General features: G+C 38.7%; 1 protein-coding gene and 1 long non-coding RNA gene across 3 annotated transcripts; one reads left to right on the forward strand and one right to left on the reverse strand.

Moving 5' to 3' along the window:
* Positions 1–1,597: 1,597 nt before the first annotated feature.
* Positions 1,598–25,881, reverse strand: ZHX1 (zinc fingers and homeoboxes 1). 2 transcript variants are annotated; one of them, XM_077847109.1, is made up of 4 exons: positions 25,690–25,881; positions 18,609–18,721; positions 5,893–8,742; positions 1,598–2,515 (listed from the first exon to the last, which is right to left on the reverse strand). In XM_077847109.1, exon 3 carries the CDS (start codon positions 8,515–8,517, stop codon positions 5,896–5,898), a length of 2,622 nt encoding a protein of 873 aa, XP_077703235.1. In that variant the 5' UTR covers positions 8,518–8,742; positions 18,609–18,721; positions 25,690–25,881; the 3' UTR covers positions 1,598–2,515; positions 5,893–5,895. The 2 variants fall into 2 exon arrangements, with proteins under 2 accessions (XP_077703235.1, XP_077703234.1); XM_077847108.1 differs by having other exon boundaries at positions 1,598–3,205; positions 25,690–25,878.
* Positions 4,066–8,775, forward strand: LOC144283265 (uncharacterized). Its single transcript, XR_013351716.1, has 2 exons — positions 4,066–6,932; positions 8,409–8,775. It is a non-coding gene; the product is annotated as an uncharacterized LOC144283265 (long non-coding RNA).
* Positions 25,882–27,745: the final 1,864 nt, after the last annotated feature.

A 27,745-nucleotide genomic window follows, 5' to 3' on the forward strand; every position in this document is an offset into this window, starting at 1 on the left:
AATAAATGTTAGTGAGTAGTCAAATTTCATAAACAGAATCTGTGGATAATGAGAAGTGACTGTATCTGCAAATCATATAATCTGTTAAAGGTTTCCATCCAAAATATACAAAGAACCCCTAAAACTCAACGACAAAAAGCAACGCAATTATACTTGGGCAAAGGACTTGAACACACACTTACTTCTCCAAAGAAAATCTATAAATAGTCAATAAACAGCTAAAAGATGTGGAACATCATTAGTCATTAGAGAAATGCAAATCAAAACTATGAGACACCACTTCATACCTATTAGGATAGTAATACTAGTAGTAATAATAATAATAATAATAATAACTTTTTAAAACTGAAAATAAAAAATGTTGGCTAGGATACAAAGAAACTGGAGTAAAATGGTTACAGACACTATGGAAGACATTTTGTCACTGTAGAAAAGTTTGGTGGTTCCTCAAAAATTTAAACACAGAATTACTATTTGATTCAGCAATTCCGCTCCTAGATAAATACCTGAAAGAACTGAAAACAGAGACTCTAAATGGATACTTATACACGCCCATGTTTACTGTAGCATTTTTCTGGCCAAAAGGTAAAAACAACTCAAATGTCTATCATCTATCAACAGAAGAATAAATAAAATGTATATATTGGATTGTTCAATCACTATGTTGTATACTTGAAACTAATGTAACATCGTGTGGCAACTATACTCAAATAAAACAACAAACAAACAAAACACAGCTACCGTCTGGAATATTATTCTGCCATAAAAAGTAACAGAAGTACCTGGGGTGGCTCAATCAGTTAAGCCTCCGACTCTTGATCTTGGTTCAGGTCTTGATCTCAGGGTTCAAGACCAAGATCTCATGAGTTCAAGCCCCATACTGGGCTCCACGCTGGGCATGGAGCCTACTTAAAAAAAAAAAAAAAAAGAGGAACAAAGTACTGATATATATTACAACATGAATGCACCTTGAAAACATTATGATAATCAAGTACAAAAGGAAAAGTATTGTATAATTCCACTTACTTGAAATATCAAAAATAGGCAATTTCAGAGAAATAGAATAGTAGATTAAAGGTTACCAGGGGCTTGGGGGAGGGGGAATGCTCAACGGTTATGGAGTTTCTGTTTGGGATGATGAAAATGTTTTGTTAATAGTGGTAATGGTTGCCCAACATTGTGAACATAATTAATGCCATTGAATCATACACCTAAAAACAGCTATAGTGGCAAATTTTGTTATGTGTATTTTACCACAGTTTTTAAAAAACTCAATTAATAAAATGGAAAAAAAATCACTGAAACCTACTAATCACTGCTAATTTTTATTCTGTATTCAAGGACATCATTAACCCGGAAAAGAGGGCTTTTGCTCTGTCAAATAAATATATTTAAAATCTAGCAAACATCAGAGCAGAATGAAGTGTCAAGTTTATAAAAGAGACAGAGAGGGAAATTACTACTAGTTATTTATGGTTATACAAAGTTTACATATAGCAGGGGAAACATAATATAAATATATTATTCAAAGGCTTTATTTCTAATACTTGACATTTCAAATATGAAAATTGTCAAACAAAACGCAGACCACATTAGCAATGGTTTAAAAAAGGGAGCAATTTAATTATTATAATACAGAGGGCTTTAAGAAGTTTTTAAATGTGTAAAAGAAAGAACAGTTTAGTGCATTAAATTGTTACAGTCTTTACATTGCTTCTTCTTAAAAAAGTTAACAGTAGTATGAAAAAGCCACCCACAAAGCCAGCTGTCTGAGTGAAGAAATCAGCTAAATTGCAGCATTTTGGAATTACTAATAAAGCTATAGTTAAAAAATAAAAAGTTTATAAAAATGAAAGCAGCATGCATATTCAAGGCTTTTTCATAACATTTCATTAGCTGACAAACATTTAGGTAAAAACAAGAGCTTAATATTATTCATTAAATTAGACAAAAGAAACTGGCCAAGCCCACTACATCCGGTCATTCGGAAAAACATTTTAAAATCCAGAGCTAATTAAACTGAACATTTTTTTTCTATGAAGAAAGCACATTTTGAAAAACGATCCTAAAGTCACAAAAAAAAAAAAAAAAGGGTCCTTCTCAACATGAATGAACAGCACCGGTCTTTACAAAGTTTATAAGTTAGTATGAACTTTCAGTCTCCTGATATGGCAAGAGTTAACAGTTAACACTCCCATGATTCATAAATGAAAAGCTAACCTTTAACTCATTATGATCAGTTCAGAATTTTCTCTCTATTCACTGAAATTGCTACATAAAGTAGAATTTCCCTGAAAGAGAATTCTTGAAAATTCTGATATGATACCTGTACAAACATTTCTGATTTCTATATGATTGTTAAGAAAACATTAAGTATATATTTACTAAATGGTTCTTCTTCACATTTTTGGTAAAATAATTATTTCAGAGTTTCACCCTACCAAATTCTTATGCCTTTTTCTTTTCCTTCTTCAGAATTGATTATCTTCAGTTTAATACAAAGCAAATTCAGCTTCTAATGAAAAAAATGAACAGAGTATTACAGAATAATAGTGGTATCCATGAATGTGTTAAATTAAAGATCCATCATTAAGGGCCAATGATATCACAAAATCTTACTGTTTCAACATGTGTCAATAGGCTGCTTTTTTCCACTTACGTTGAAATTGTATAAGCCCATGCACAAATTTTAATCTCAGTGCAGGGCCTGATAAATAAGACATAGAAATACATCAAGTTTTTCCTCTTCCTGTTTCTAACAATTTTTACTCTGTAAAATGTTTGGTCACTCAAAGCTATAAGCTTAATCACATATCAAAGAATATAGGCAATAAGGCCCATCTCACTAGACATACAGTATTAAGCTGGACAAAATATGAGGACAAGCTCTAGTGGTCATTAAACCCCCTCAGAAAGTCTAAGAATCAGAACATCTCCATCATATCAGAATAAAAATGTACTATATTAAAATTCGAATTTTTACAAGTTGTTTAATTAGTGTTCTATTTACATTGCAGAACTTCCGCCAAATGCAGTAGTTTAACTTTGGCACAACATTAAGTTCCATTTCTTTTGGGTATTGGATCCTATTTTTTTGAGAATGTGTATGCCCCAAAACATTTTCAGTGTCATCAAAGATTGGGCCCATTCACAGTAAATCAGACATCTTGCGTTGAAGAATTGATTCTCCTCCAACGTTAGGCAGCTATAAAAGAAAAACATAATAAAAAACTAAAATTTTTTAAAACCCATATTTTAATGTTTACCACTTTAGAAACAAAAATTATACAAATTAGCCATGAAAATACATCCTTTGTATTTGCTTATTAAACACTGAGATCACTTGCTATATACATTTTATATAAAGTAGATTTTGTGTGCAACTCCTATGTATAGGTTCTGCATATGGACATTTTCACCTTTATGTTAAAATTTATAAAAACAATTATTAGTAGGAAGTGTATATTCACTGTCAGTATTTGTAATAAACAGACTGAGATCTAAAGGCTCTTGTATTTTTTTTCTATTTATATACAAGTCTCACTTATGCAAAAGATATATATGTATTTCACTTTTTGCAATAACTATTTTGGAGAAGTTTTGGTTACTTATTTTTGGTAAACTGAACCATATTTAAGTGAAGAAATAAGAGGAAACTTAAGATGAATCCTCTTATAAGATGAAAAGTTATTTTGTTAAGCCAACAGTAACTTGCTAATTAATGCATTTTTAAATTTTAGACTTTTGAATATTTTTAAAGGCATGCCTGAATATGTACCATGAAAGTACATGAATAACATACATAATTTTTTGAAAACTGTGGCTTTGTATGAATTTTTATCATAGTATCCATTAGAGTGTCAATACAGAACATGAGAATTATCCACACAAAGCCAAAAACTGTACAAAAAAGTTCCTGTTATTTTTAGAAGATTGCAGCTCCCTACAGAATCATTGCTGAAGTTACTACAACCACAAGGACAATTCACTGCAGCAACACATTTGTTGATTTAATCTTGGCCGAGTGAGAATTGTGTTTAGCAAAAAAAAAAAAAAAAAAAAAGCCTGGTAAAAATATTTTATGCATCTGGGTCAGAAGAAAGCCTGTCCTGAAAATTTCTGACATTAGGAAATGGAGGACTGCACTTCAGAATAAAGCTATACAACATTGTTTAACTTCCTGTTACTTACATTATCAATAACCTGGAGTAAGATTTACTCAAAAATAGATGCTTTAGTTTCATCTATATTTCTGCTTGAAAAAAAAATGTTAATGAAAAGAAAGTCTGGAAAAGGACTGCTAAGCAAAAAGAAAAGTGCCTGGTACATATTAAGCTCTCTATAAATAACTGTTTAACAAAATAAATAAAACCAGTGAGGAAGACATGGGGGAGTCATGGAAATACTGTGCAGAATAATAGAGCATAAAAGTAGAGGATGGGGTAGGGATGCAAACAGCTAAGGAAGTAAGTAAACATGCTCATACGATAATGAGGATCTATTCCTCATTTCCTTTTTTACTGTTTGAGAACACGGCAGTAATCTCTGATAATAAGATGCTTTTGGACTCCTGACAGACATATACAAACATTTTGTGACAAGTGCATTATTTGCAATAGAATATGGTTTACTCTATACTCAACAGAGTATAGTTTTATCCTAGAACACTCCAAAACAGAGAGTAGAACTATGCTATTAAATTCCAAAAGTATTAAGAATTGAAGTCCTAACTCCAAATCAGGTGTCTGATTTGCAGCTACAGTGAAATTTTAATTCAATCTATAAAAGAGTTAAAATTTAAGGAACATGCCAAACATTTCAGATTTAAAGCATGTTTACTTGCGCTTTTATAGCAAGAGATGTATTTTTAACCAAATACAGCATTTCTTCTGGTAGCAGGTTTGTTTTCTATCAAAGAATGAAAAGACAATTTAGGCAACTGAGTTAATTTAATATCAAATATGTTATTTACCTTTTGATCTCTAAGTCAGAAATAATTTATATCACAGTTTTCAAAAACAGATGCCCTCCAAGCAAATATGAATTTACATAAAGCCTAAAATAGACCTTTGGCTTTCAACAGAAAAATTACTGAATAATTTTAACACATAAAGCATTTTATTTTATTTTATTTTATTTTTTTAATTTTTATTTATTTATGATAGTCTCACACAGAGAGAGAGAGAGGCAGAGACACAGGCAGAGGGAGAAGCAGGCTCCATGCACTGGGAGCCCGACGTGGGATTCGATCCCGGGTCTCCAGGATCGCGCCCTGGGCCAAAGGCAGGCGCCAAACCGCTGCGCCACCCAAGGATCCCACATAAAGCATTTTAAACTCTAGTTAAAAACCTAATAGTTTGGGGGCAATACAATAAATTAAAAAAGATACCCATTTTCACCTAGTTTCCTAAAACTGAGCAATCCTCGCCCCTGTGGTAAGTTTGTCCTTCGGTACACTTTTCCCCTTCTTTTTAATTTTCATTTTTGAATTCTTCCCTTAAATAGGCAAAAAATGAAGCTTTAGTGAAGGAGGGTTGCAAACAATACATTTTAGTTATCTTCAGTATTTTGTGAATCCCTCCACTCCACCACCAGTCTAGTCTCCCTTCTCTGAGAATGGGTACCTTTCCCTTAAAACAAAGTGAAAAAAAAAAACATTTTATGTAAAAATGATAGCAGCATTAAATTCTACATAATCAATGTAACAATCATAATAATCAGACTACACATAATAATCACGTGTCTCTTGGCCACAGTCTTGGTCCTTAGTCCTCTTATTAGCTAAAAGGAAAACCATCTCAGAAAAAACTGTCAAGAGTGAAGGCGTCAGATATAAGGTGACTATTCTAAATGTATATGGTTGATGAATATACACTCAGATTAGAAACTTACATTTCAGTCATCTGATTTAGAAAGCTTCCGTTTCACATGTCGTGGGGGTTCCCAAGTGTCACTATCATCTGTTTCTTCTTCGTCCTCTTCCTGATCATCGATCACTTCATCTTCCTCCTCATTTTCCTCAAATAATTCCATACCTAACTCGGATCTCCTCTGTCTTTCTGCAAACCACTCTCTGACCTGCTCATAGCCCATATGTGATTTGTTCACGAGCTCGTCAAGGTCTTGCTCATTAAGAAATTTGTGCTTCAGGTAATAATCCTTAAGTATTGCAGTTCCAGTTTTAAATTTTATGAGTGATGGCCCCCTGTCCCAGTTGTTCATTCTCTTGCTTCCTCTCGGCCGCCCACGTGGTCTTCCTCTTCCCCTTCCTTTGGGTCTCCCCCTCCCCCTTTTCCTAAGGGAGGACAGCCCATTCATACTACTCGAATTGGCGCTTTGATAGTAGTAGTACCATTTTAAGTTTCCATTTTTCCAAGCATAACGGGTGTCCCCAAACCAACTGACAATGTCTGTTCTAGCAAGCCCGCTTTCTTCAGCCAACTTGTCATATTCTTCTGGTGATGGCCACTGGGTTCGGACAAATGCACTCTTAAGCATGTGCAACTGCTCAGGTGTTTTTTTACAGATCTTGCCCGTATTTCCTGGCTTAGGTGCACCAGATTCATCTCTGGGAGAAGTTTCTCCAGGTTCTTCTTTGGAACTACCTGCATTATTTTCATCTACTTCCATTTTCTCCTCCTTTAAAGCTTTTGATTTCTTCTTCTCTGTAAACCAAGCATCAATTTCCCTTCTGGTAAGTTTGGTTTGAGCTCTTAACCTATTTAACTCTTCATCTGTGAGTACAGAGCTGTTGAGAAAACTTGCCTGAAGGGCACGGAGCTGTTCTGCGGTCTTCTCTTTAAATTTCTGGGGAGTGAAGTCGGGAAAAGGATTCCAGGATTGTTTAGGCTGTGAAGTAACAACAGTTGGGGATTCCGTGGTTTCATCACTGGAGTCTATAATAATAGTCGTGGAGGAATCATTGTTGAGATGTAAGCACTGATTACTCTTCGAATTTCTCTGGTTGTACCTTGTGTCACTAAACCATTTTTTAATCTCTCCTTTAGTCAGGCCTGTGATTTTCATAAGTCTGATAATTTCTGAATCATGGGGAAACTGATTTTTAAGGTAGCTGACTTTTAATTCAGCCAGTTGTTCTTTAGTCTTTTTGGCTCGAATGCCAAATGAATCAGGGTTTGCCCCTGTGGTTTCATGTTTAACAAGCTGAGAAGGTGGGATTGCTGCTGTTGCTGGCTTTGTCTCTGCAATAGGCTGGGCAGCAGGTGCCTGACTTTTTTGTACGTTTGTTTGATTTGGAACCCCTGCCACTGTCAAGGCTATAGGTGCTGTTACTGGCAAGGGGTTTGCTCCAGCTACTTGTGTAAGGACCAGTCCTGGCTGACCAACTATTTGGCATGTCTGTAAAATGGATGGTAAACCATTACTCCCTGTGGAAATGTGTGTAGGAATAACGGTTATGGTCTGAGGTACAGTGTGTACTGTTCCATTGAATTGTTTTCTTCTGGCCTCCTCTACTTCCTCGGGAGTCCAGCTAACACCATGTTTTAAGCGTTGGGCTGAAAACCATATCTTGATCTGTTCCTCTGTGTATTTTGCTTGAGCAGAAAGAACAGTAATTTCTGACATTGTGGGATAAGGGAACTTGTTGTAGGTGTTAAGCAACAGGGGGTTGTTATCCAATGCAGCATTGTAGGTAGGAATGCTATTAACGGGGATTAAGACTTTGGGAATCAAATTGGAATTCTGCTGAGCTGATACAGCAGTTATCACCTGTGCTAACCCAGGAAGAACTGCTGCTGGGGTCATGACTGTGCTGGCAGTATTTGGATGTATTCTGTTGACAATCGAAGTACTTGTATTAGATTCAGAGGCTGAGGAACTTGGATTTTCCACAGTTTCTTCACGGTCTGGTTTGATTTCATTCTCTTTGTCTTCAGGAATGTCCTCAACTGAGTTGTGATGAACTGTGATCCGTTTGTTCTCCACTTTATTTTTCATCATTTTCATGATTGGGGTTTTACTGATAGATATTCCTGAAGAAGAAACTTCTGTAGGTTCAGCTTGCTCTGAATTCTCCTCTTTGACAAAACTACCATCAAAAGTCAGATCATTTATTGTCTGTTCAAAGATTGTCTGGTTATTTCGTTTCACCATAGTCAACTTAAAATTCTCTTCTCCTGGGTGATATTTCAGATTATGCTCGGAAAGTGCATCATACCTTTTGGTAAGAAAATTGCATTCAACACAAACATAGGATGAATTTAGCACTACATTGGGATGTTCTGAATCCACATGAAAAGTAAACATATTTAGATCTGGGGTTTGAAAAGTACAATATTTACATTCATAGCCACCTTCAACTTTTTTATTTTGTTGATTGTCAGAATCCACAGATTCATGAACTTCTTCATCACTTGAGATACTCTCTGCTCTGGTGTTTTCTACAGGTGTAAGTACAGGAGGACCTTCATCCAAATCTGATATCAACTCCAGGTCTGGATCCTGTTCACTGGCAAGGACCATGCAAGGTGTTGTGGATTTTCGCCTGCTTGCCATTCTGATGTTATGAGGAAAATCTCAGTGGTGATTAAAAAGCATCGAGGCTTAAAATTGTTCAGTATTCTTCATTTGAAAACAATGCCTTTTGGTTCTTCAAGTCCATTTTTGTGTTCAGCAAGTTTCATTAGCAGCTTTCTCATGGTGCAATCAAGTAAAGAGCTTATTGTTGGCAGATAAAATACTGTTGAACTGCTGAAATTTTTGAAGCACAACTCCAATCACCTATATTAAAATAAATTTAAAAATGTTTTTAAATGTGTGATTATGATCTTTTAAACAAGCTGCAGTTATATTTCACTTATATGAAGTTGTTGGATAGTTAAGTTATAAAGATCTAGAATAAGATCAGAACCAGGAAAAAAAGTCATCTGATGATCAAAATATATGTCTCCAAGTCAAATCACTGAAAGTCACATACTGTATCATGGTCAGCCCCCAGCTGTTTACTTGGATTTTTCAGCCAGCTCTATATTTAAAAGGAGAAGAGTTTGCTTTGGCAAGCACACTATTATCAATGTGAAATGATAATCTGTTAATAAGGGAGGAAATTTAAAACTCTAAAAGGTAGTCACAGGTACTCAGAGCCATTAAGTATATAAGAAATTCAATCCATCACTTATGCCCTCTTCTTCCTACTAGGCTGTTTTACGATTCTAGTAGTAGAGCCAAGTATGACAGAAGCAGCAAAGATGGGTAAGAGTGATCAAAGTTTTAGTTTTAGAGACATTATTCTTAATCATTCTCCATAATGCTACTAGAATTTATAAAACATATATGATCATATCAGTCTTCTGACTTAAAGTTTCCCCAGTGTTGAAAGAATGAAACCCAAACTCCTTAAGCCACATGTAGTTCTCTTTACACCTGGTTTCAACCTCAACTTCCTGTAGTCTCCCTCCTGACTCCTATTTCTTATGCTTTGAACACAGTAGACACAACTGTTGTCCAGGGACACACAATGGGGTCATTCCCTATGCCAGAAGCCTTGTTTGTGCATGAGCTGTGATGATCTTTGTCTGCTCTATAGATCACCTTCTCCCTTTAACTTGGCCTGACCTCCTCCTCAATTTATCTTCTGGTCTAGCACTTACCATATTGTGGCAGAGGAGTGTTACATTTCTATCCCACAACCTATCCATACTCCTGGTCTCCTTACTACAGTGCATCTCATTCTTCCAAGGACCTTTATATCTTCAGTGTAATGCTCTCCCAGCTGAACTATCTTCAGCTGAACTATCTTGGCTGCCTTCTCATTTATTTCTGTAGCCCCTCTGCATACAAAAAGCCTAGAAGTAGGGACTCATTAAATGTTTATTAACTTGAACTATAATGAACAGGAAAACAGTCCTATGAAACTCAACATACCCTGCCAAATTATGGAAAGAGCCCAAATGTCCATCGACTGATGAATGGACAGGTGGCTCAGCGGCTGAGTGTCTGCCTTGGGCTCAGGGTATGATCCAGGGGTCCTGGGATTGAGTCCTGTATCAGGCTCCCTGTGGGGAGCCTGCTTCTCCCTCTGCCTATGTCTCTGCCTCTCTCTCTGTGTCTCTACTCAATCAATAAATAAAATCTTTAAAAAAAAAGATGTATACATATATACAATGGAATATTACTCAGTCATCAAAGAGAATGAAATCTTGCCATTGGCAACAATGTGGACAGAGCCAGAGAGTATTATGCTAAGCAAAATAAGTCCCAGAGAAAGACAAATATCATATGATTTCACTTATATGTGGAATTTAAAAAACAAAACAGATGAACATAAGGGAAGGGGAAAAAGAGGGGTAACAAACCATAAGAAACTCTTAACAACAGAGAACAAACTAAGGGCTGATGGAGAGAGGTGTGTGTAGGATGGGCTGAATGGGTGATGGGGATTAAGGAGGGCACTTGTGACAAGCACTGTTTTTTTGTTTTTATTTTTTAAAAATATTTCATTTATTTATTCATAAGCGACACAGAGAGAGAGAGAGGCAGAGAAACAGGCCGAGGGAGAAGCAGGCTCCATGCAGGGAGCCCGACACGGAACTCGATCCCAGGTCTCCAGGATCACGCCCTGGGCTGAAGGTGGCGCTAAACCGCTGAGCCACCAGGGCTGCCCCTGTTTTTTGTTTTTAAAGACTTATTTATTCATTCATAAAATACACAGAGGGAGAGGCAGAAACACAGGCACAGGGACAAGCAGCTCCCTTGCAGGGAGCCGATGCAGCACTCCATCCTGTATCCTGGGATCATACCCTGAGCTGAAGGTAGACGCCCAACCCCTTAGTTACCCAGGCGTCCCAAGCACTGGGTTTTGTATTTAAGTGATGAATCACTAAATTCTACACCTGAAACTAATATTAGCATATATGTTCACTATTTAAATAAGAAATTGAAATAAAAAATAAAAGAAACTCAACATGCCCTGAGAACATCACCACAGAGAACAGTAGCAGAAATTCACAAGAATGATTGTGACTTATCAAGAAAAAGTGAATTATGTTTATACAAATACATTTCAGTAATTTTGTATCCAAATATTTAAAATTTTTATGCTACAACAATGCAAGGTAATGTGCTTTGAAGTCTAAACCAAAGAAAAATGAATAAAATGAGTTAAGTGGTCTCCCTTACTCTCTACTCCAAATTAGAACTATTTGCATTTATTAGTCTTATCCTTATTCTCACTGAACTGAGGAGATAAAGTTTACTTCAAAGATTATAAAGCAAAACCCAGGGTGTATGAGGAGATATATTGACTCAGGAAAAGCAGAAACATCTTTAGGAAACAGAACTGTCCAAAGAGAGAATGCCTTGCCTTTGATTTGAAGGTAGGAAGATCCTCTTCACTGGGATTATTCAAATATATACTACATATCCATTTGATGTATCCAAGCAACAGAAGGAAAGTTGGCCTAAATGTCTTTCATTCCCCAATTTTCCATTATAAAATAAAAAGCATCCACTTAGTAATAATAGTATTCGATTCTCAAAGGTGTCATTCCCCACCCCCACCCAGGAAAAAGCCTCTGATTTCTAAGGTAATATAAAGAAATCACTGATATTTAAAACTATTTCTTAACTGAATATTTTATGCTAAGCTAATGCCATCTCTCCTAGTCATTTCAGTAGGATTTTAACTATTTTGTTCAAGTGCTAGTATAGCTGTTTGATCATTTTTTGGTTATTAGGAACAGGGAATTCCTCAAATAGCCTGAAGTAAGTGGAAGAGTAACAAATGAGCAGTACTCACATTTTTGGCAGTGAGGGAGAATTGTTGAAAGGCAGGGAGTAAGTTATTTTGTAACTGTTATTCTCCTAGAATCTTAGATTATATGGAATTGGGAGTATACTAATAGTTAAAAATCAAAGATAGGTTTTTTTGAAACTACCTTTCCTTAGTGATGGTTTTCAAACTTTTTGTTGTAAGCAGGGGAGCCCTTTCTTCAAACAAGATTCTATGAGAAGCCTTGGGGCAAAATAGATAAAAGAACAGCTATCTGGTTGAAGAAGGAGAGGCTAAACTACTTCCTGACTCCATCCCATGGATCCCACAAACCCTACTTCCATCTCCAACGGGTTCTGAGATGTGTTTGAAAGCCTGTGCTTTAAAAAACTTAAATACTTTCAAGACAATGTATCAGTGTCACTAAAAATCCTTTGCAGCTTAACTGCTGAGCCATGAAATTTGAAAACTAATCTAAAGAAAATTTAATGTGTCCTTCAGCTTGTTTCACTGTGGAAGGCAGGGCTTGGACACTCAGGGTAGAACAGAGTTGCCAGTACTACTAAGAGATACAAAAGAGAAACTTGAGGACCTCAGGTCCCTTTATTGATCTGGCTCTCTAGGTCTTAGGTTAAGCTGCTTACTTTTCATTTTATCTAGCTTAAAAATAGGAATTTGCTAAATTCACACACACACACACACACACAGAGAGAGAGAGAGAGAGAGAGAGAGAGAGAGAGAGAGGCAGAGACACAGGCAGAGGGAGAAACAGGCTCCATGCAGGAAGCCTGACATGGGACTCGATCCTGGGTCTCCAGGATCAGGCCCTGGGCTGAAGACAGCACTAAACCACTGAGTCCCCGGGGCTGCCCCAATATAAACAAATTTTAAAGTCTTAAATATGTTTTGCTAAAGCCATAAAAAATTACAAAATATTCATAGATTATTTTACAATCTAATGATGTATATGCACCATTGTGTGTTTTCTGTTGAAAGCACTGGTTTTGGCAATATAAACTTAAGCTACTTAAAAGAGAAGCTTTAAAAAAAATCTTCAGTAATGCAAAAGACTCAAATCTGATTATCTCAGGTATTAAAGATGGCCTCCAGCTCAGGTGACTTTTATACCCAAATACACAGATCCAAGAAATACTCCCCACTTTATTCCTGATACTGTTTACATTTTCCCAACAAAACCTGAGTCACTATATTGTTTAGTATTATTTCTAAGGGAGACTGAGAATTCCCAAGAAACCTCAAGATTTGGTCTAATGGCTCAAGTCTACTGTAATGTATATAGCTCAAAAATAGACCAAAGCACAAACAAAGAGATCCTCGGGGTCCTGATTACATAAAGTCATAATTTGGGGGGAAGCAGGGAACTCAGTACAAATACTCCATTTTCATGACAGAAGAAACTCAGGCCCAGAGGAACACATTCACAGAGGAGCTGTGATATAGGATAAAACCACAGGTTCTAGAGTCTGCTCTGTTACTCAGTGGTTCAGTGCCTGGAAAAGTTACTCAGAATCAACCTCAGTTTTCTCATCTATAAAACCAAGATTCTTCAATTCAACAAATTCATTCAACTATTTGTTGGATGTCAACCATGAGCCAAGCACTGTGTTAGGCACTATAGTAAGGCAATGACCATGATAGATTGCCTCAGGTCTGTCACTACTAGCAGTTGAGCAAGAAAAACAGGTAGTAAACAATCACTTAAAATAGCTGTGATCAATGCAATGAGAGAGGAAACATCAGGAACTCTATGAGCACACTATAGGAGGCTTCTAGAAAGGAAACAGAAAGGCTGCCCTGGAAAAAATAAGAATGGCGCTATCCACCTCAGAGGCCTATCAAATAAAATGCTTCACACACGGTAAAACATAGTCGGTGCCCAATTAATGCTATTTTCTAGTCTCTAAAAATTCTTTTGGGAGATGAAGAAATACCACTTATTTAGTATTGTCCTCTCTCTCTTTCTATCTCTTACAATTTAATCAGCTGACACAAACTGAATGAAAAAGGAGAAAGGATAAAAAGAATAAGAATTTCTTTGGTGTGGTTCCAATTTATCTCCTTTTATCATTAAAGTACAACGAGGCTGAGACACGAAAATTGCCATACAGAAATCACTATTAGCTGACAGGTGAAGGTAAACAAAAAACAGCTCAAAATCAATTAGGGGAACCTTGCACTATTTACCTGTAAAAAGGGGGTAGAGTTCAGTTGCACAACTGAGTAGATAGCTAGGTGGCTTTGCAATTAAAACACAAAGTGAAGACTGCCAAAAAGATAAAAAAATTATACTCTCAATGCATATAGCACTGTAAATATAGTTGAAAGCTATTTTCAGGTAACTTTTCAGTAGAAAAATGGTAACAACGTAACAAAAAACCCCCAACCTGATCAACTATTATATGATTATTTTAAAATGTAATCAAGAGTAATTAAGGAATATAAAAAAAATCGCCTCTCAGCCTTTGACTAAGATCAAGTGTAGGAATATGAAAAAATATTTATCCACTTTTACTGCTAAACTTTTTAAAGAATCAAACAAAAAATCATAACAAAATTTGCAATATTAATTATAAAATAACTGGGAAAATATGTATGCATATGGGCAAAAACTAGATGAGAATATAAAGAAATGAAATTTTCATATGAGAGTATGGGTGAAATTTTTATGTGTGCTATTTACAAATTTTCTTCATTATAACATTGCTTTATTATAAAATACAACAAACAATTTCAAGGCCTTAAAATTGCAAATAGACTAGAATATTCTGATGGTCATTTATCTGGAGCTGGAAACAAAGTTTACTTTCTATTTTTAGGGCAAAAACATGTGCTACATAAAGGTTTTTTTCAGGGGAAGCAGAAATCTCTGAGTATGTATAGCATTCGAGTGTATTCCACACATTTTTGGGACCTGCTCCACAGTCTGAGAAGTCAAACTAGTTCTAAGAACCCTCAGGAGCACTCAGAATGTGCGGCATATGCATCTAGGTCAAGTCAATTTCCATGGTTCCATCTGCATCCTAGCTCTTCTTCTGAGGGTAAGATACTTCTTAAACAATTCATGATTCTAAACTCATCAAAATAATTTCAACAAAGTTTCTCTACAGAAGAGCATTTAATGAAAGCAAAATTCATTTTATCAGGGACAGTTCCAACAGCAGTTCTTACATAGTCAGAAAGAATGTCTACCTAGCTCTCCACTATATATTCCAAGAGCCCAGCACATTGCCTATTAAGGCCTCAATAATATTTGTTGGAAAAAAAACCTTTTATAATATATCGGTATCATATATTATAACATTTTACTTCATTAAACACTCTTTTACAGAGGAGTTATAAAGAACAACTGTGCTTACTATATAGTAAATTACTTCCAATGGTGAAATCCTTACTAATAAAATTACCTTAGTCATTAGAATATTAAACCATCTTCCTATATAAAACATTCTATTTATTAAAATATAGCAATGAATATTCAATAAATATTTACTATCATCTATAATTCTGTTGTAACAAATCAGTTTTATGTATGAGTAGTACATGTCTAAATTTGTGGACCGCATAAGAATGAAACAAGGGAAATAAATTCATTCACAGAATTAGTCCTGCAGTCAAATTCAGGAGAAAAATGTTCCTGTAAAAATAGCAAATATAAATCTGAACTTAGAATCATTATTTTTCTGTTCCTGGAGAAAACTATACTTTAATGGTGTTGTACATTTTTAAATTAAATTTTAGATTAAAAAATAAGTTCTCAATTAATACATTATAAATAGTAGATTGTTTCAAATTCTATGCTTAGTGCTACAAAAAGTCTAAAATTTTTTACGGTTACACAGACTTGTGATTATACTGAATTTCCATGCCTCTATTTTTTTGTCTGTCTTATACTTCAAATTAAATGACTAACAGACAATAATTTACTTGCCTCGTTAGCCACAAAAGCATATTATATTGGTAAGATTTTATGTGAATAAAAACAACTTTCATACCAATTCTTAATCAAATACGAACACTTATAAAATAATTATAATTTTTAAGGATTATGTTAGTTTTGATCTGGTACTAGCTAAAAATTGTTCTCAAGGTAGCTAAAATATAAACTGATAAATCCTTTGGGATATTTATTCAGACCTATACTGAGAATTCTTAGAATTCTGTATTTTATTTAGTTTCATTTCTTATTCTCTAAAGTCAGAGTTCTGTTTAGCCAACTGAAAATACTTATTTTTGCATGTTTATATTCAAACTAAAAGTTACAAATCCACCAAAATCACAGAATGCCCGGAATAATAATAGGAATAAAGAATAATGGGGTCAAATTAAAACACAGAATATCCACCATGTTAAAGAAAAAGATGTCCAAGAAGATACCTTCTTTACTTAAAGAAAGCAAACCCGTTTTGGCCTGTATACACTTTAGGCACTTTTTAAAGCCAAAATGTAAAAATATTTAGAAACAATGGCTAATTTCCTAAAAAAAATTAAATAAGAAATTTGATAACTCAAATTTATACCCACAGCATATGTTTTTAAGAATTATTACCTAAGAGATAAATCTCAAGAAAATTGCCAAAATGGTCTCAAGATGATCAAAATTCAAGTATGAAGGTGAATACAGACAGAAGTAAATGTGCTAAAAATAGAAGCACTGAAGAAACTTTGGCCAAAAATCAACTAATTTCAGGTCCCTTTGCTAATACTAAACTAAGGCTTAATGGTTTAGAAATTCTATCCTCTTTGCTAATACTAAACTAAGGCTTAATGGTTTAGAAATTCTATCCTCTCTACCTATGTTTTTCTACCTGAAAAAGCCAACCTTAATACTGTTAAAGATTAAAAGAAGAATCTAAGCTGGACAGATTTCTCCTGGCAAGCATTGACCCCAGATTTGAGGAGTGAAATGTCTTTTTGTAAGGTTTCTACAACACTAACTACTATCCTGGTTTTCTATCTTCTGCTGGCATGTAGGTAGGTAAGTAACATATTGAGAGTGATACATAAATAAGTACTATAATGAAATCCACTATTTTTGTTATTAAAGTTTATAGTATTACCCCAAAGTAATTTTTTTTTGCTGTAGGTAGGTAAGTAACATATTGAGAGTGATACATAAATAAGTACTATAATGAAATCCACTATTTTTGTTATTAAAGTTTATAGTATTGCCCCAAAGTAATTTTTTTTGCTGGAAAAAGTTTTGCCTAACTTTTTCCAAGAAGGTACATTAAATCTTTCACAGACAGTCTAACACAAGAAGGCAAACAAAAAACTGCAAGTGCTGCAAGTGACTGCAAGTGCAAGTGACTGCAAGTGACTGCAAGTGATATTATCATTGAGAGGCTGAAAAACCATTCATCTGTCTATTATCGTCCCCATTTATAAAATAAAATAACTTACATATTTTATTCAGAATATAATCATTCAATTATAAAAAATACTTTGAAACATAATAGTAATTAGTATTGGTAATGTCAACTTGTAAGGACTCTTAACAATTTTTTAAAAATGAAAGTTGAACCATCACATTAATAGCTAGAGAATCTGGGGTGCCTGGGTAGCTCAGGCAGTTAAGCGTTCAACTTTTGGTTTCAGCTCAGGTCACGATCTCAGGGTGATGGGATCAAGCCCCAGTTTGGGCTCCATACTCAGCTGGGAGTCTGCTTGAAGATTATCTCCCTCTGTGTGTACCCATGCGCCTACACTCTCTCTCTCTCTAAAATACATAAATAGGGATTCCTGGGTGGCTCAGTGGTTTAGCGCCTGCCTTTGGCCCAGGGTGGGATCCTGCAGTCCCGGAATAGAGTCCCATGCCGGGCTCCCTGCATGGAGCCTGCTTCTCCCTCTGCCTGTGTCTCTGCTTTCTCTCTGTGTGTATCTCATGAATAAATAAATAAAATTTAAAAAATAAAAATAAAAAAATAAAATACATAAATAAATCTTTAAAAAATCCTTCTTGGTACTTTCTAGAATTATCTAAAATAACAATAGGACTAAAGTGTAAATATTTCAACACTATAGTATGTGATCTAATGCTTCTTATGAAAGCCAATTTATGTCAGTTAAATAAAATATAAAAGTAATTAGGTACAAATATATTCAGATATTTAAATACTGCCATGCTTAACCTAAAACTAAGTACTTAATCACCAATATCTTAACTTTTAGAATTATAATTATTATTAGTAGACTATATACTGGAAATATATTTTCAGGAGTTGTTCTCTGAAGTCTTGAAGAATTTTTCTGGATATAGGCAAAAAAACAGTAAAATTTCTAGATCAATTTTCCTACACTAAAGTTATCTGCCCTCATGATCTTCATTTGTCTTGTTTACCACTGTTACCACAGCACTGAATATAGTGCCTGACAGTGTATTTCAACAAATATTTTTTTTTATTTTTTTATTTTTTGATTTTATTTATTTATTCATGATAGTCACACAGAGAGAGACAGAGAGGCAGAGACACAGGCAGAGGAAGAAGCAGGCTTCATGCACCGGGAGCCCGACGTGGGATTCGATCCCGGGTCTCCAGGATCGTGCCCCGGGCCAAAGGCAGGCGCCAAACCGCTGCGCCACCCAGGTATCCCTTCAACAAATATTAATTGAAAAATTAATGATTAATATACCACATAGATTTATCATGAACTGTGATGCTGTTTCCTTTGAAATTAAAGCAGCCAGTACTCCTATATTTTTAAAGTTTGAAAGCGCATTTCTTAACAGTATCAAGACTAAGTCTGCTGCTTTTTTAAGGAAAGCTTTTAAGAGGTTAGCCAAATATAGTATCATGGGATCTAAAGTGAACATATTCAGAATTTGAATTTTATCATATTCAAACAATGAAATACATACTTGCCATAGCTTCTTCAGCATTCTGTTCTTTGACACGGAGGGTGTCCCTTCAAATTCGGTGTTTAGCTCAGGCCATCATTACCAACAGGTCTGAAGTACCTATCTGCCATTTCCTAAAAAAAATAATAATAATATCACTTTATTATCCTAGATATAATACGGCCTTAGGACTTTAAAGTTTATGCCTTGATTTTTAAAAAATAAACGTAATTTTGGAAAAAAATTTAATTTCCTCATAGAAATTGTAAAGGAAGCATTTAACTGTCAAACCCAATATTACTAAGAAACACAAAATGTAAAACATTCTCAAAAACTGGATTTATATTATATAAAACAACCAGATACTATTTTCACTATTACGTTATTTTCAATAAAAATTTCCAAAATGTGGATGGATATATGCAGGCTGTAATATAAAAGGAGAGATGAAGAAACTGGGAACTGTAAAATATTAGACCCATAACAAAAGTTATGAAAGATAATTTAGTTAAACTAAGAGGTGGGAGAAAGTGTATGTTTGTATGTTTACACATAAACCCACTGATATCTGTATCCTATTTACAATGCATTAATTGCAATGCAGTGGTTATTAATCCTGGCAACAAGACAATATAACTTAACTAGCGGTACTCTACCCCAAAGCATGTATTATCTAGTAGAATGACCTGTGTTTATTTCATTTTTACAAGAAACTACTACCAGATGGCTTTTCAATCCGTGTGTTGTAAGCATTAGACCATACAATCAAACTGAAGATCATTTACCAAAAATTGAGATATGTGTCCAAAATTCTTGGGATGTATTATTCAGAGTATTTAACCCAATCAGGAAAACGTAACGAAAACTGTAACTGCTTCTCTTAATAAATAATAGTAAATGGCACTTTTGAAGAGTCAAAGCATTTTAGCTGTTGTTCTTTAAGCACTGAAACTCCATAAACCAAGCGAATAAATATTAAGGAAGATGATTTCTTCCAAATACCTTATCCTTTGATTCTTTTATTATATACATGTTCATGAAGAGGCTCTTAAGAAATAAAGTAAATACACCAACCCTTTAGTAAGATACTTCTAGATTAAGTTAAAGCTTAGGCTAAATAGTTACACTATTTTCATGAAAAGCAAAAGAGCATTTTCCTGGTAGGCCCAGTAGAGCATCCTGCTCTCTGCAGCCTGGGATTCTACAGTTTCATTTCCTGGTATCTCCTTGTTTGGAAGCTCCTTAGCTATCCATCCACAGGATGTGGACTAGAAGAGAAGATAGGAAACAGCTGCCAAAGAGGGGAAGTTATTTTCCAAAATGAATTATTAATATTATGGGAAATTGGTAACCTATTTGAATCCATTCTTGAATCATACAGTAATTGCAAGACATTTTACCGAACGAGAGTCTCTTGAGAAGAGCTGCTGAGACATTGCAAGGGCACAAGGCAACTAGAAGAGCAACAAAGCAGCTCCTTGATACTTCTGGATGAAAAGTATACTTGCCCGATGTTATTTTAGCTCTTGACACTGGGGTTATTTTTAAATACTTCTAATTCAAAGTATCTTTTAAGATTTTAATATTAGAATGAACTTCAAAAATTACAGAAATCATCTCAGCTATATACATTATATAGTAAAACAGAGGAGTTGTTTTGGCAGAAGATGGGACTGTAAATAAAGATGAAGACCTCGGGCTTTGGAACCAAGACTGCATGGGTTCAAATCTCAGCTCTGTCACTTACTAGCTGGGTGGTCTTAAACAAGTGACTTAGCTTATGTTATTGCCCCCTCATCTCAAGTGGGACTCTAATAACATGTGTTTAAAATAACCCACGTAAAGCTTGTAGACTTAGTAAGTCCACAATTAGATTTTTCTTTTTAAAAATATGTTATTTATTTATTCATGGTAGGCACAGAGAGAGAGACAGAGACATAGGCAGAGGGAGAAGCAGGCTCCCTGCAAAGAGCTGGATGCAGGACTTGATCCCAGACCCTTGGGTTAACACCCTGAGCCAAAGGCAGACACTCAACTGCTGAGCTACCCGGGTGTCCCCACAACTAGATTTTTCTGACTTTTATTTAAGGTATTAGCTTTAAGTTATACAACAAAGGAAGTCTTCACATAAACTTTGCTAAATGTTGAGACATTATAAAATATTTTAAAGGTCTGGGCAACAATCAATTTTATTTTCCACTTCATACTTTTGAGCATATTAAGCAATGCTAGAACAAGTTGGCTTTAACAGGTAGGCATTAAGCAATCATAATTTACACCCCCCCACCCCAACATACACATACTTTCTCTGACCTTAGCTTCAAGGAGAATCATTAATGCATAACACATTTTAAAATGTGTTTCACAGAACTAACAAAGCTCTGATACAAATCATCTTATTGTAGTTATGAAGAAAAATTGTTCCCTCCTCACCATACCCTCACTTAAAAAATTTTTTTTTGTTTAAATTCAATTTGCCAACATATAGTATAACACCCAGTCTTCATCCCATCAAGTGCCATCCTCAGTGCCTGTCACCCAGTTACCCCATCTCCCCACCCAGCACCCCTTCCACAACCCTTTGTTTCCCAGAGTTAGGAGTCTCTCATGGTTTGTCTCCCTCTCTGACTTATCCCCACTCAATTTCCCTCCTTTCTCTTATAATCCCTTTCACTATTTCTTATATTCCACGTATGAATGAAACCCTATGATGATTGTCCTTCCCCAACTGACTTATTTCACTTAGCCTAATACCCTCTAGTTCATCTATGCTGAAGCAAATGGTGGGTATTCATCCTTCCTGATGGCCGAGTAACATTCCATTGTATATATACCACATCTTCTTTATTGATTCATCTGTCGAAAGACATCATGGCTCCTTCCATAGTTTGGCTATTGTGGACACTGCTGCTATGAACATTGGAGTGCAGGTGTCCCAGCATTTCACTACATCGGTATCTTTGGGGTAAATACTCAGTAGTGCAATTACCATTCCCTCACTTTCAAATACAGCCCAGGTCCAGCAAAGTTTTCACAAACTTCTTTTTGACAATATTAGAAGTTAAAAGGGAATAGATTTTGTATAGAAGAAAAACATAATTATTGAGTGAAGTGCTTAGAAATATAAAAATCAGAATTTCTATCTCCTTTCATTCCTCACAATAACCCAAAAAAACAGAAAGACCATCGGGAAGGAGGAAAAGGGGAGTCAGAAATCCTATGGGAAATATGAAATCACTAAGATTTAATGACAAAGTTCTTTTGTTTCAAAATAATATGTATATGGTTCCTACTTCAATGATTTTTTTAGATAGGCTTTGAGAATATTATTTTTTAAAATCTAAATCTAAAAACTCAAAACAAAAATCCTGCATAAAATTTTTGACAGCTTTGGGTATCTGGGTGACTCAGTTGGTTGAGTGACACTTGGTCTTGGCTCAGGTCTTGATCTCGGGTTGTGACTTCAAGCCCCCACGTTGGGCTCCGCGCTGAGTATGGAGGCTACTTAAAAAAAAAAAAAAAGTAAAACATTTTGACTGTCTTCAATAAATGTCATTCTTAACCTACTCATAAAAACTTATTTTCTGGGACACCTGGGTGGCTTAGTAGTTGAGCGTCTGCCTTTGGCTCAGGGTGTGATCCCAGGTCTCACATCAGGGTCCTTGCATGGAGTCTGCTTCTCCCTCTGCCTATGCCTCTGCCTCTCTCTGTGTCTCTCATGAATAAATAAATAAAATCTTAAAAAAAAAACACTTTTTTTCCAAAGTATATCATCATATTTGTTTTGATCAAAGGAATTAAAGACCATCTTAATACCTCTTGAATACACCATAGGATATGGATTATATAAGCTGCAAAGATTATGTACCCCTTAAGACCCAAACTTGGCAACTACATAAAAATTTACATAAACATTTACTTAAAAATTAACTGTATGAAATACAGATCCCAAAAATGTAAATTCAAATGTATTTTGATTAGTAATCTAAATTAGCAGCTTCAGCCATTCAAATTTGGTTACTCACAACCACAAATATATCAGAGCAACAGGAGACAGTAAGATAGATCAGTAATATTATGGAAGCATTGGCTATTATTCAAAGGCTAGCATCACAGCTTTTTTCCCCCCTCAATTAAATGTAGTTTAAATTACCTTTGAGATTACATAGGATGATTTGGAAGGATTTTAATTTAGAAGAGATTTAGATGTAAAAGTGGATGTGTTACACTGGCTATAGGGCAACAGATATTTCCAAACACCTCCCTAAATTAATGAATATGATATTAGATTAAAACCTAGCTTAGGCACTGAAGTTTTAACACTGCTAATGTTCAAATAAGTAGAGTCTCTTGAGCCCACATCCACAATGATGCAATGTATATAAAAAGGTTATTTCCTCAGCTACATTTGTAATCATTTTAGTAATGTTAAGAGTAATTCTATTTAAATATAAAGCCATGATTCACAGCAAATTAAGTCTCAAATAACCCATTTTTGTGCCCAATTAACAGTATAAGAAAGAAAATATAAATACATTAAAATATCACCTCTCAATCTTAATGTAAGTTATAAAAGGGAGAAAATCTTCAACATGAAGCACCTCACCTACGCTGTTAAGGTCACTAATAAAATAACTGTTAAACTTTATTCATATTTATTTTTAAAAACCTTGCAAGTATCACCAAAGGTGAAATAATTGCTACATCATTCATGAACTGTCCTCCAAATCCAGTGAAATAATAAGCTCGCTATAAGGGAAAGACATCTACTATTAACGAGTACAAGCACAGCACAAGCACATTTATGTTTTCAGCCTTAGCATATTTTCAAACCATCTGGCATCAATGCTACTCTGGTTCATCCAGCCTAGTCTGTTCAGAATTGAATACAAAACTAGAGCTACATGCACTTTGGGGAAACCAAAGAATAGCTCACATGTATAATAATGCTCTAAATGTGCAGCTCTCAACTAGTTTACACTTGAAATGTGTTTGAGAAGACATTTCTATGAAAGACATTAAAGCTCTTTTAAAAATACTAGAATGGTTCAAGAAATCTGTATGAATCATAGCTGTCATCAGGTACCCAAGTCTTACTTGATTTTTTTCTCATTTTAATCCTGATCATTACATAAAGCATTTGAAGAGGTACTTCTACAAAAGACTCACTCTTAAGTGAAATGCTATCATTTCTATATTGAACGAACCCAACACTTTACATTTTACTTTGCGTAAAATTAGTTAGCTTGGCCCTAATGCTTGGAGTAAGGAGAGACAGATTAGGAGGAAAAAATATTCATGAGGGCCCTTTTACATCCTGTGATGCATTACTGTCTTTGGCAGCACCCACATTTCTTTTGCCTGAAATCAAGAGTCAGAATTGCTCCTTAAGAAAATTGTTTAAACTCTATGGATATACTAAGGCCGTGTGAAAACCAACTCCCGTTCATCCTCACTGATGGCATAAAAACATAACGACTTTTGGGGGGATAATTTCTCAGAAACAAGGACAATCCATGTAACACCGTGTAAGACAAGTTAAAGCTTCCAGACAAAGACTGAGATGCAATGACCAACACCAACAAGTCTAAAGGTGCACTACCGTAGGGAAGGCGCGCGGGCACACACACACACACACACACACACACACACACACACACAGTCCAAACCCACGAATAGGCACTAGTCCTAGAGGGAAAGCTGCTGCTTCCTCCCTGTGAACTCTATTTCCCAATCCTGTGATTTTCCTCCCTTTTCTGTTATATTCTCAACCTCCAAGAGAACTGCTTTTTCAAGTTACATGCAATCCCCACCTAATCACATTACAAACTATCAGCCTTTTTTTTTTTTTACACCCCCCCCCCGCCCCTTAAAGATGAGCTCCTTCTGTTTTCAGCTCGGGGTGGGGGGGGGGGGGTGACGACAGAACAGCGCTGTAGGATCCGCACTCTGCCCAGCTCTGCACCGCACTCCTCGACCACCCCCCCACCCCCCCCGCCCAGTCTCTCCCCGGAGCCGGTCACAGCTGGCCGCTCCGCTCAGCGCTATAACCTAAACTTAGGATATCCAACGGAGCCTTCTCTTCCAGTGGGGGTTCTGCTCTCTCCTTACTGTTACCTACAGCGGGGAGAGGTGGAGGGAGGTGCACGGAACAAAGAATTCCAAGTCCCTCTACCCACAACTTCAGGGTAAACCCCCAGGGGAAGGGCATCATCCGCCAGGGCTCCTCGCGCCCTCAGCCCCCGCGCCTTGTCCCCTCGCACCCCCTCCGCAGCCCTTCCTCCCTCGCTGAGACTGCGAGGCTGTTCCCGTTAGGCCCCGAGGCTCGGGCGAGTGCCCGGTGGGGCCTCCCTCGTCTCCCTCCTGCAAGGGGACGGGGACCGCTTCCATTCTCTTGAATGAACTTCGGAGTGCCAGTCTGCCTCTAAACGGAAGAGAGCTCGTCGGGACTCGACTCCGAGTCTTGCCCCCCAGGGGCGGGCACGGCCTGGCCCCGAGATGGGCGCCGAGCCTTCCGTCAAGTGGGGGGCAGCCCTCCCGCGGCGCGTTGCCCGGGGGCTCCGACGCCGACTGCGCTCGGCCCCGCAAGGGGGGTCTGCTCGCCGCCCCGGGGGCAGCACCCACCAGCCGGCGCGCGCCTCCGCGGGGCGGGCCTCCCGACCTCCGCCAGGACCCTCCCCGCGCCCCGCGGCGCCCCCCCGCCCCGGCGGCCGCGTCTTCACTCCGCTCCAGTCCCAAGTTGCTCGGTGCTCCCGTAAGAACGGGGGCTGACATGACTCCTCCCAGAGCCCCCCGCCAGCTCCCTCCACGGCCGCAGACACCCCGAGGGCGCGAGGGAACCTCAGGGGCCGTCCCTCGGCGGCGACTCCCCGAGGCCGGCAGGCAGGCGGGGTCCCTCCCCCTCGGGCGCCCCGCGCCGCGTCCTCCTCGCCAGCCGCCGCCGCCGCCGCCGCCGCCGCCGCCGGCGCCCGGAGCCCCCGGGGTCCCTGCCCCGGAGCCGCCTTCCCCCGGCCGGCCCGCGCTGCCGGTTCCCCGCGCCCCCCCCCCCGCGGTCCCCCGGGCGTCCCGGCCCGCTCGTCCCGGAGCCCGCTCGCGCCGCTACCTGCAGGGGCCGCCGCGCCTCTCAGCGCCCCGCCGCCGCCATCTTGCATTTCAAACCGGCTGCACTTTTCAGGGAGTCAACTCTGACCTGTGAACCCTACACCCGGAACCGCTCGGCGGGCCGGCACACGGCCTCGGCAGCTCGGCGGGCCCCGCGGAGCGCGGAGGGTCGGGGGGTGGGGGTGCGAGGCGAGGCGCGCGCCCCAGCGGCCGACCGGGAGCGGGGAGGGAGGGAAGGAGCCGGCCGAGGCGGGGCCCTCCCGCGCGCACGCCGTCCCCGCGCGCCCCCACCCCACTCCGCGCCGGGCTCTCGGCTCCCGGACCCCGCGGCTCCCCTGGGGTCCGACCCCGGCCTCTACCCTCAGGATTGGCGCACTGGGAGGTAGGGCGCCGCCCCGCCCCTCTGTCAACATAAGCCCCGCCCCTTGCCCGCGGCGGCCCCGCCCCCTGTCAGCAGAAGGCCCGCCCACTCCGGATCATGGAGCGGCCCCGCCCCTTGCCCGCGGTGGCCCCGCCCCCTGTCAGCAGGAGACCCGCCCACTCCGGATCGCGGAGCGGCCCCGCCCCCTGGTCGCGCTGGCCCCGCCCCCTGTCAGCAGAAGGCCCGCCCTCTCCGGATCGCGGAGCGGCCCCGCCCCTTGCGCTATCAACAGAAGCCTCGTCTTAACTCGGGTCGGTTCCCTCCTCCCGTCACTTGTGGGCCTGCCCTCTGGGCGCTCCGCCTTGCTACTGTCACCGCCGGACCTCAAGAAACGCCCGTTGTCAGCGTAAGCCCCGTCTCCCGGGGGCGTCCGCCCAAGCCCCGCCCCTTCATCGGAATCCCCGCCCACTGTCAAAAAGAAGCCCCGCCTGGCCGGGGCCCCACCTTCTGTCAACCTCCGCCCCGCCTCTTCTCGCCTGCGGGTCCCCACTCCACCACAAACCGCAGCTCCACCCGCTGACACCGAAAGTTCAGTTCAGCCTCACTTCCAACTGTCGTTGAAGACGGAGCCACCCTTTGCTCCCCTGGAACCCTCCTTTCCCCTCTTACGAGCCGCTCTGCTGAAAGGCTTCCTTTTCCAGCCGAGCTCTTCAAACCCGGACAGCTTCCATGGGCACTAGTCCTGCAGAGAGGGGGGCCAGCCAAGCACCCAGGCGTCACCGCCCCTCCTCACCACTCCTCCACCATCACTTTCAAAATTATGAAACGTGCAAACCAAAGGGATGAGAAATGTTTCACTCTCCAAGCCGCTCTGCACAGATTCATGAGCCTGGACGCTGGACCCTCTGTGCTTTTGACAGCAATGCTTCCCTGAGCCACATTAATCCTAAAACGTGCAGTTGCTTAAAGTGAAAGCCTGATTGTTGAAATCAATGTACACCAGCTTCTTTATTTGTATGTTTCGTCTTAGAATCCTAGAACTTGGGGAAGCAGAAGCAAGCAAAGCTTGATGATCTTATAAGCAGAGTACTCAACCCTACCATACTCAACATCCCCGTATTTACAACATAAATGTAACACCACTTCACTCTCCTAGAGCTACATTCACAGATAATGTAAACTACACAAATAAATTCAATAAACCAGTGTAATGTTATAAAGGTGGAAAAAGAGAAAGTTCGAAAATACTATACTAATATCAAGGAAAACAATAAAATATGTTTTGCACTGTGTAAACACTCTGGCCCCAATACGAGAACTACTGAACAAAAACTGCCCCCATAAAATTTCAGGACGCCCCCTAGGGGGCAGTACCGTGCCCTTAGGACTTCTTTCTGTGGAAAGGAAATGCTTCAGTTACAGAAATGCATTCTTTTGTTCATACATTTAACAGCTAGGTTTTTGAGCACCAGCGTCCACCAGGCACTGTGGGAGATGCAAAGCTGAGTCAGGTAACATTTCTGTCTTCAAGGAGGCTACAGTCGAGTAACCAAGTGAAAAACATGAGCATAAAAACATCAGTCAAAGGGAGAGGTGAGACGAGACCAAGATGGAATACAAAAAGAGATCCCTTTAAGGGTATGGACTGATGAATAGAAATCTCACCCTCTCTCTCCCTTTCTCCCTTTCCCTTCTT

The sequence above is a fragment of the Canis aureus genome, chromosome 14 (genome assembly GCF_053574225.1).
Source record: "Canis aureus isolate CA01 chromosome 14, VMU_Caureus_v.1.0, whole genome shotgun sequence".
NCBI lineage: Eukaryota > Metazoa > Chordata > Mammalia > Carnivora > Canidae > Canis > Canis aureus.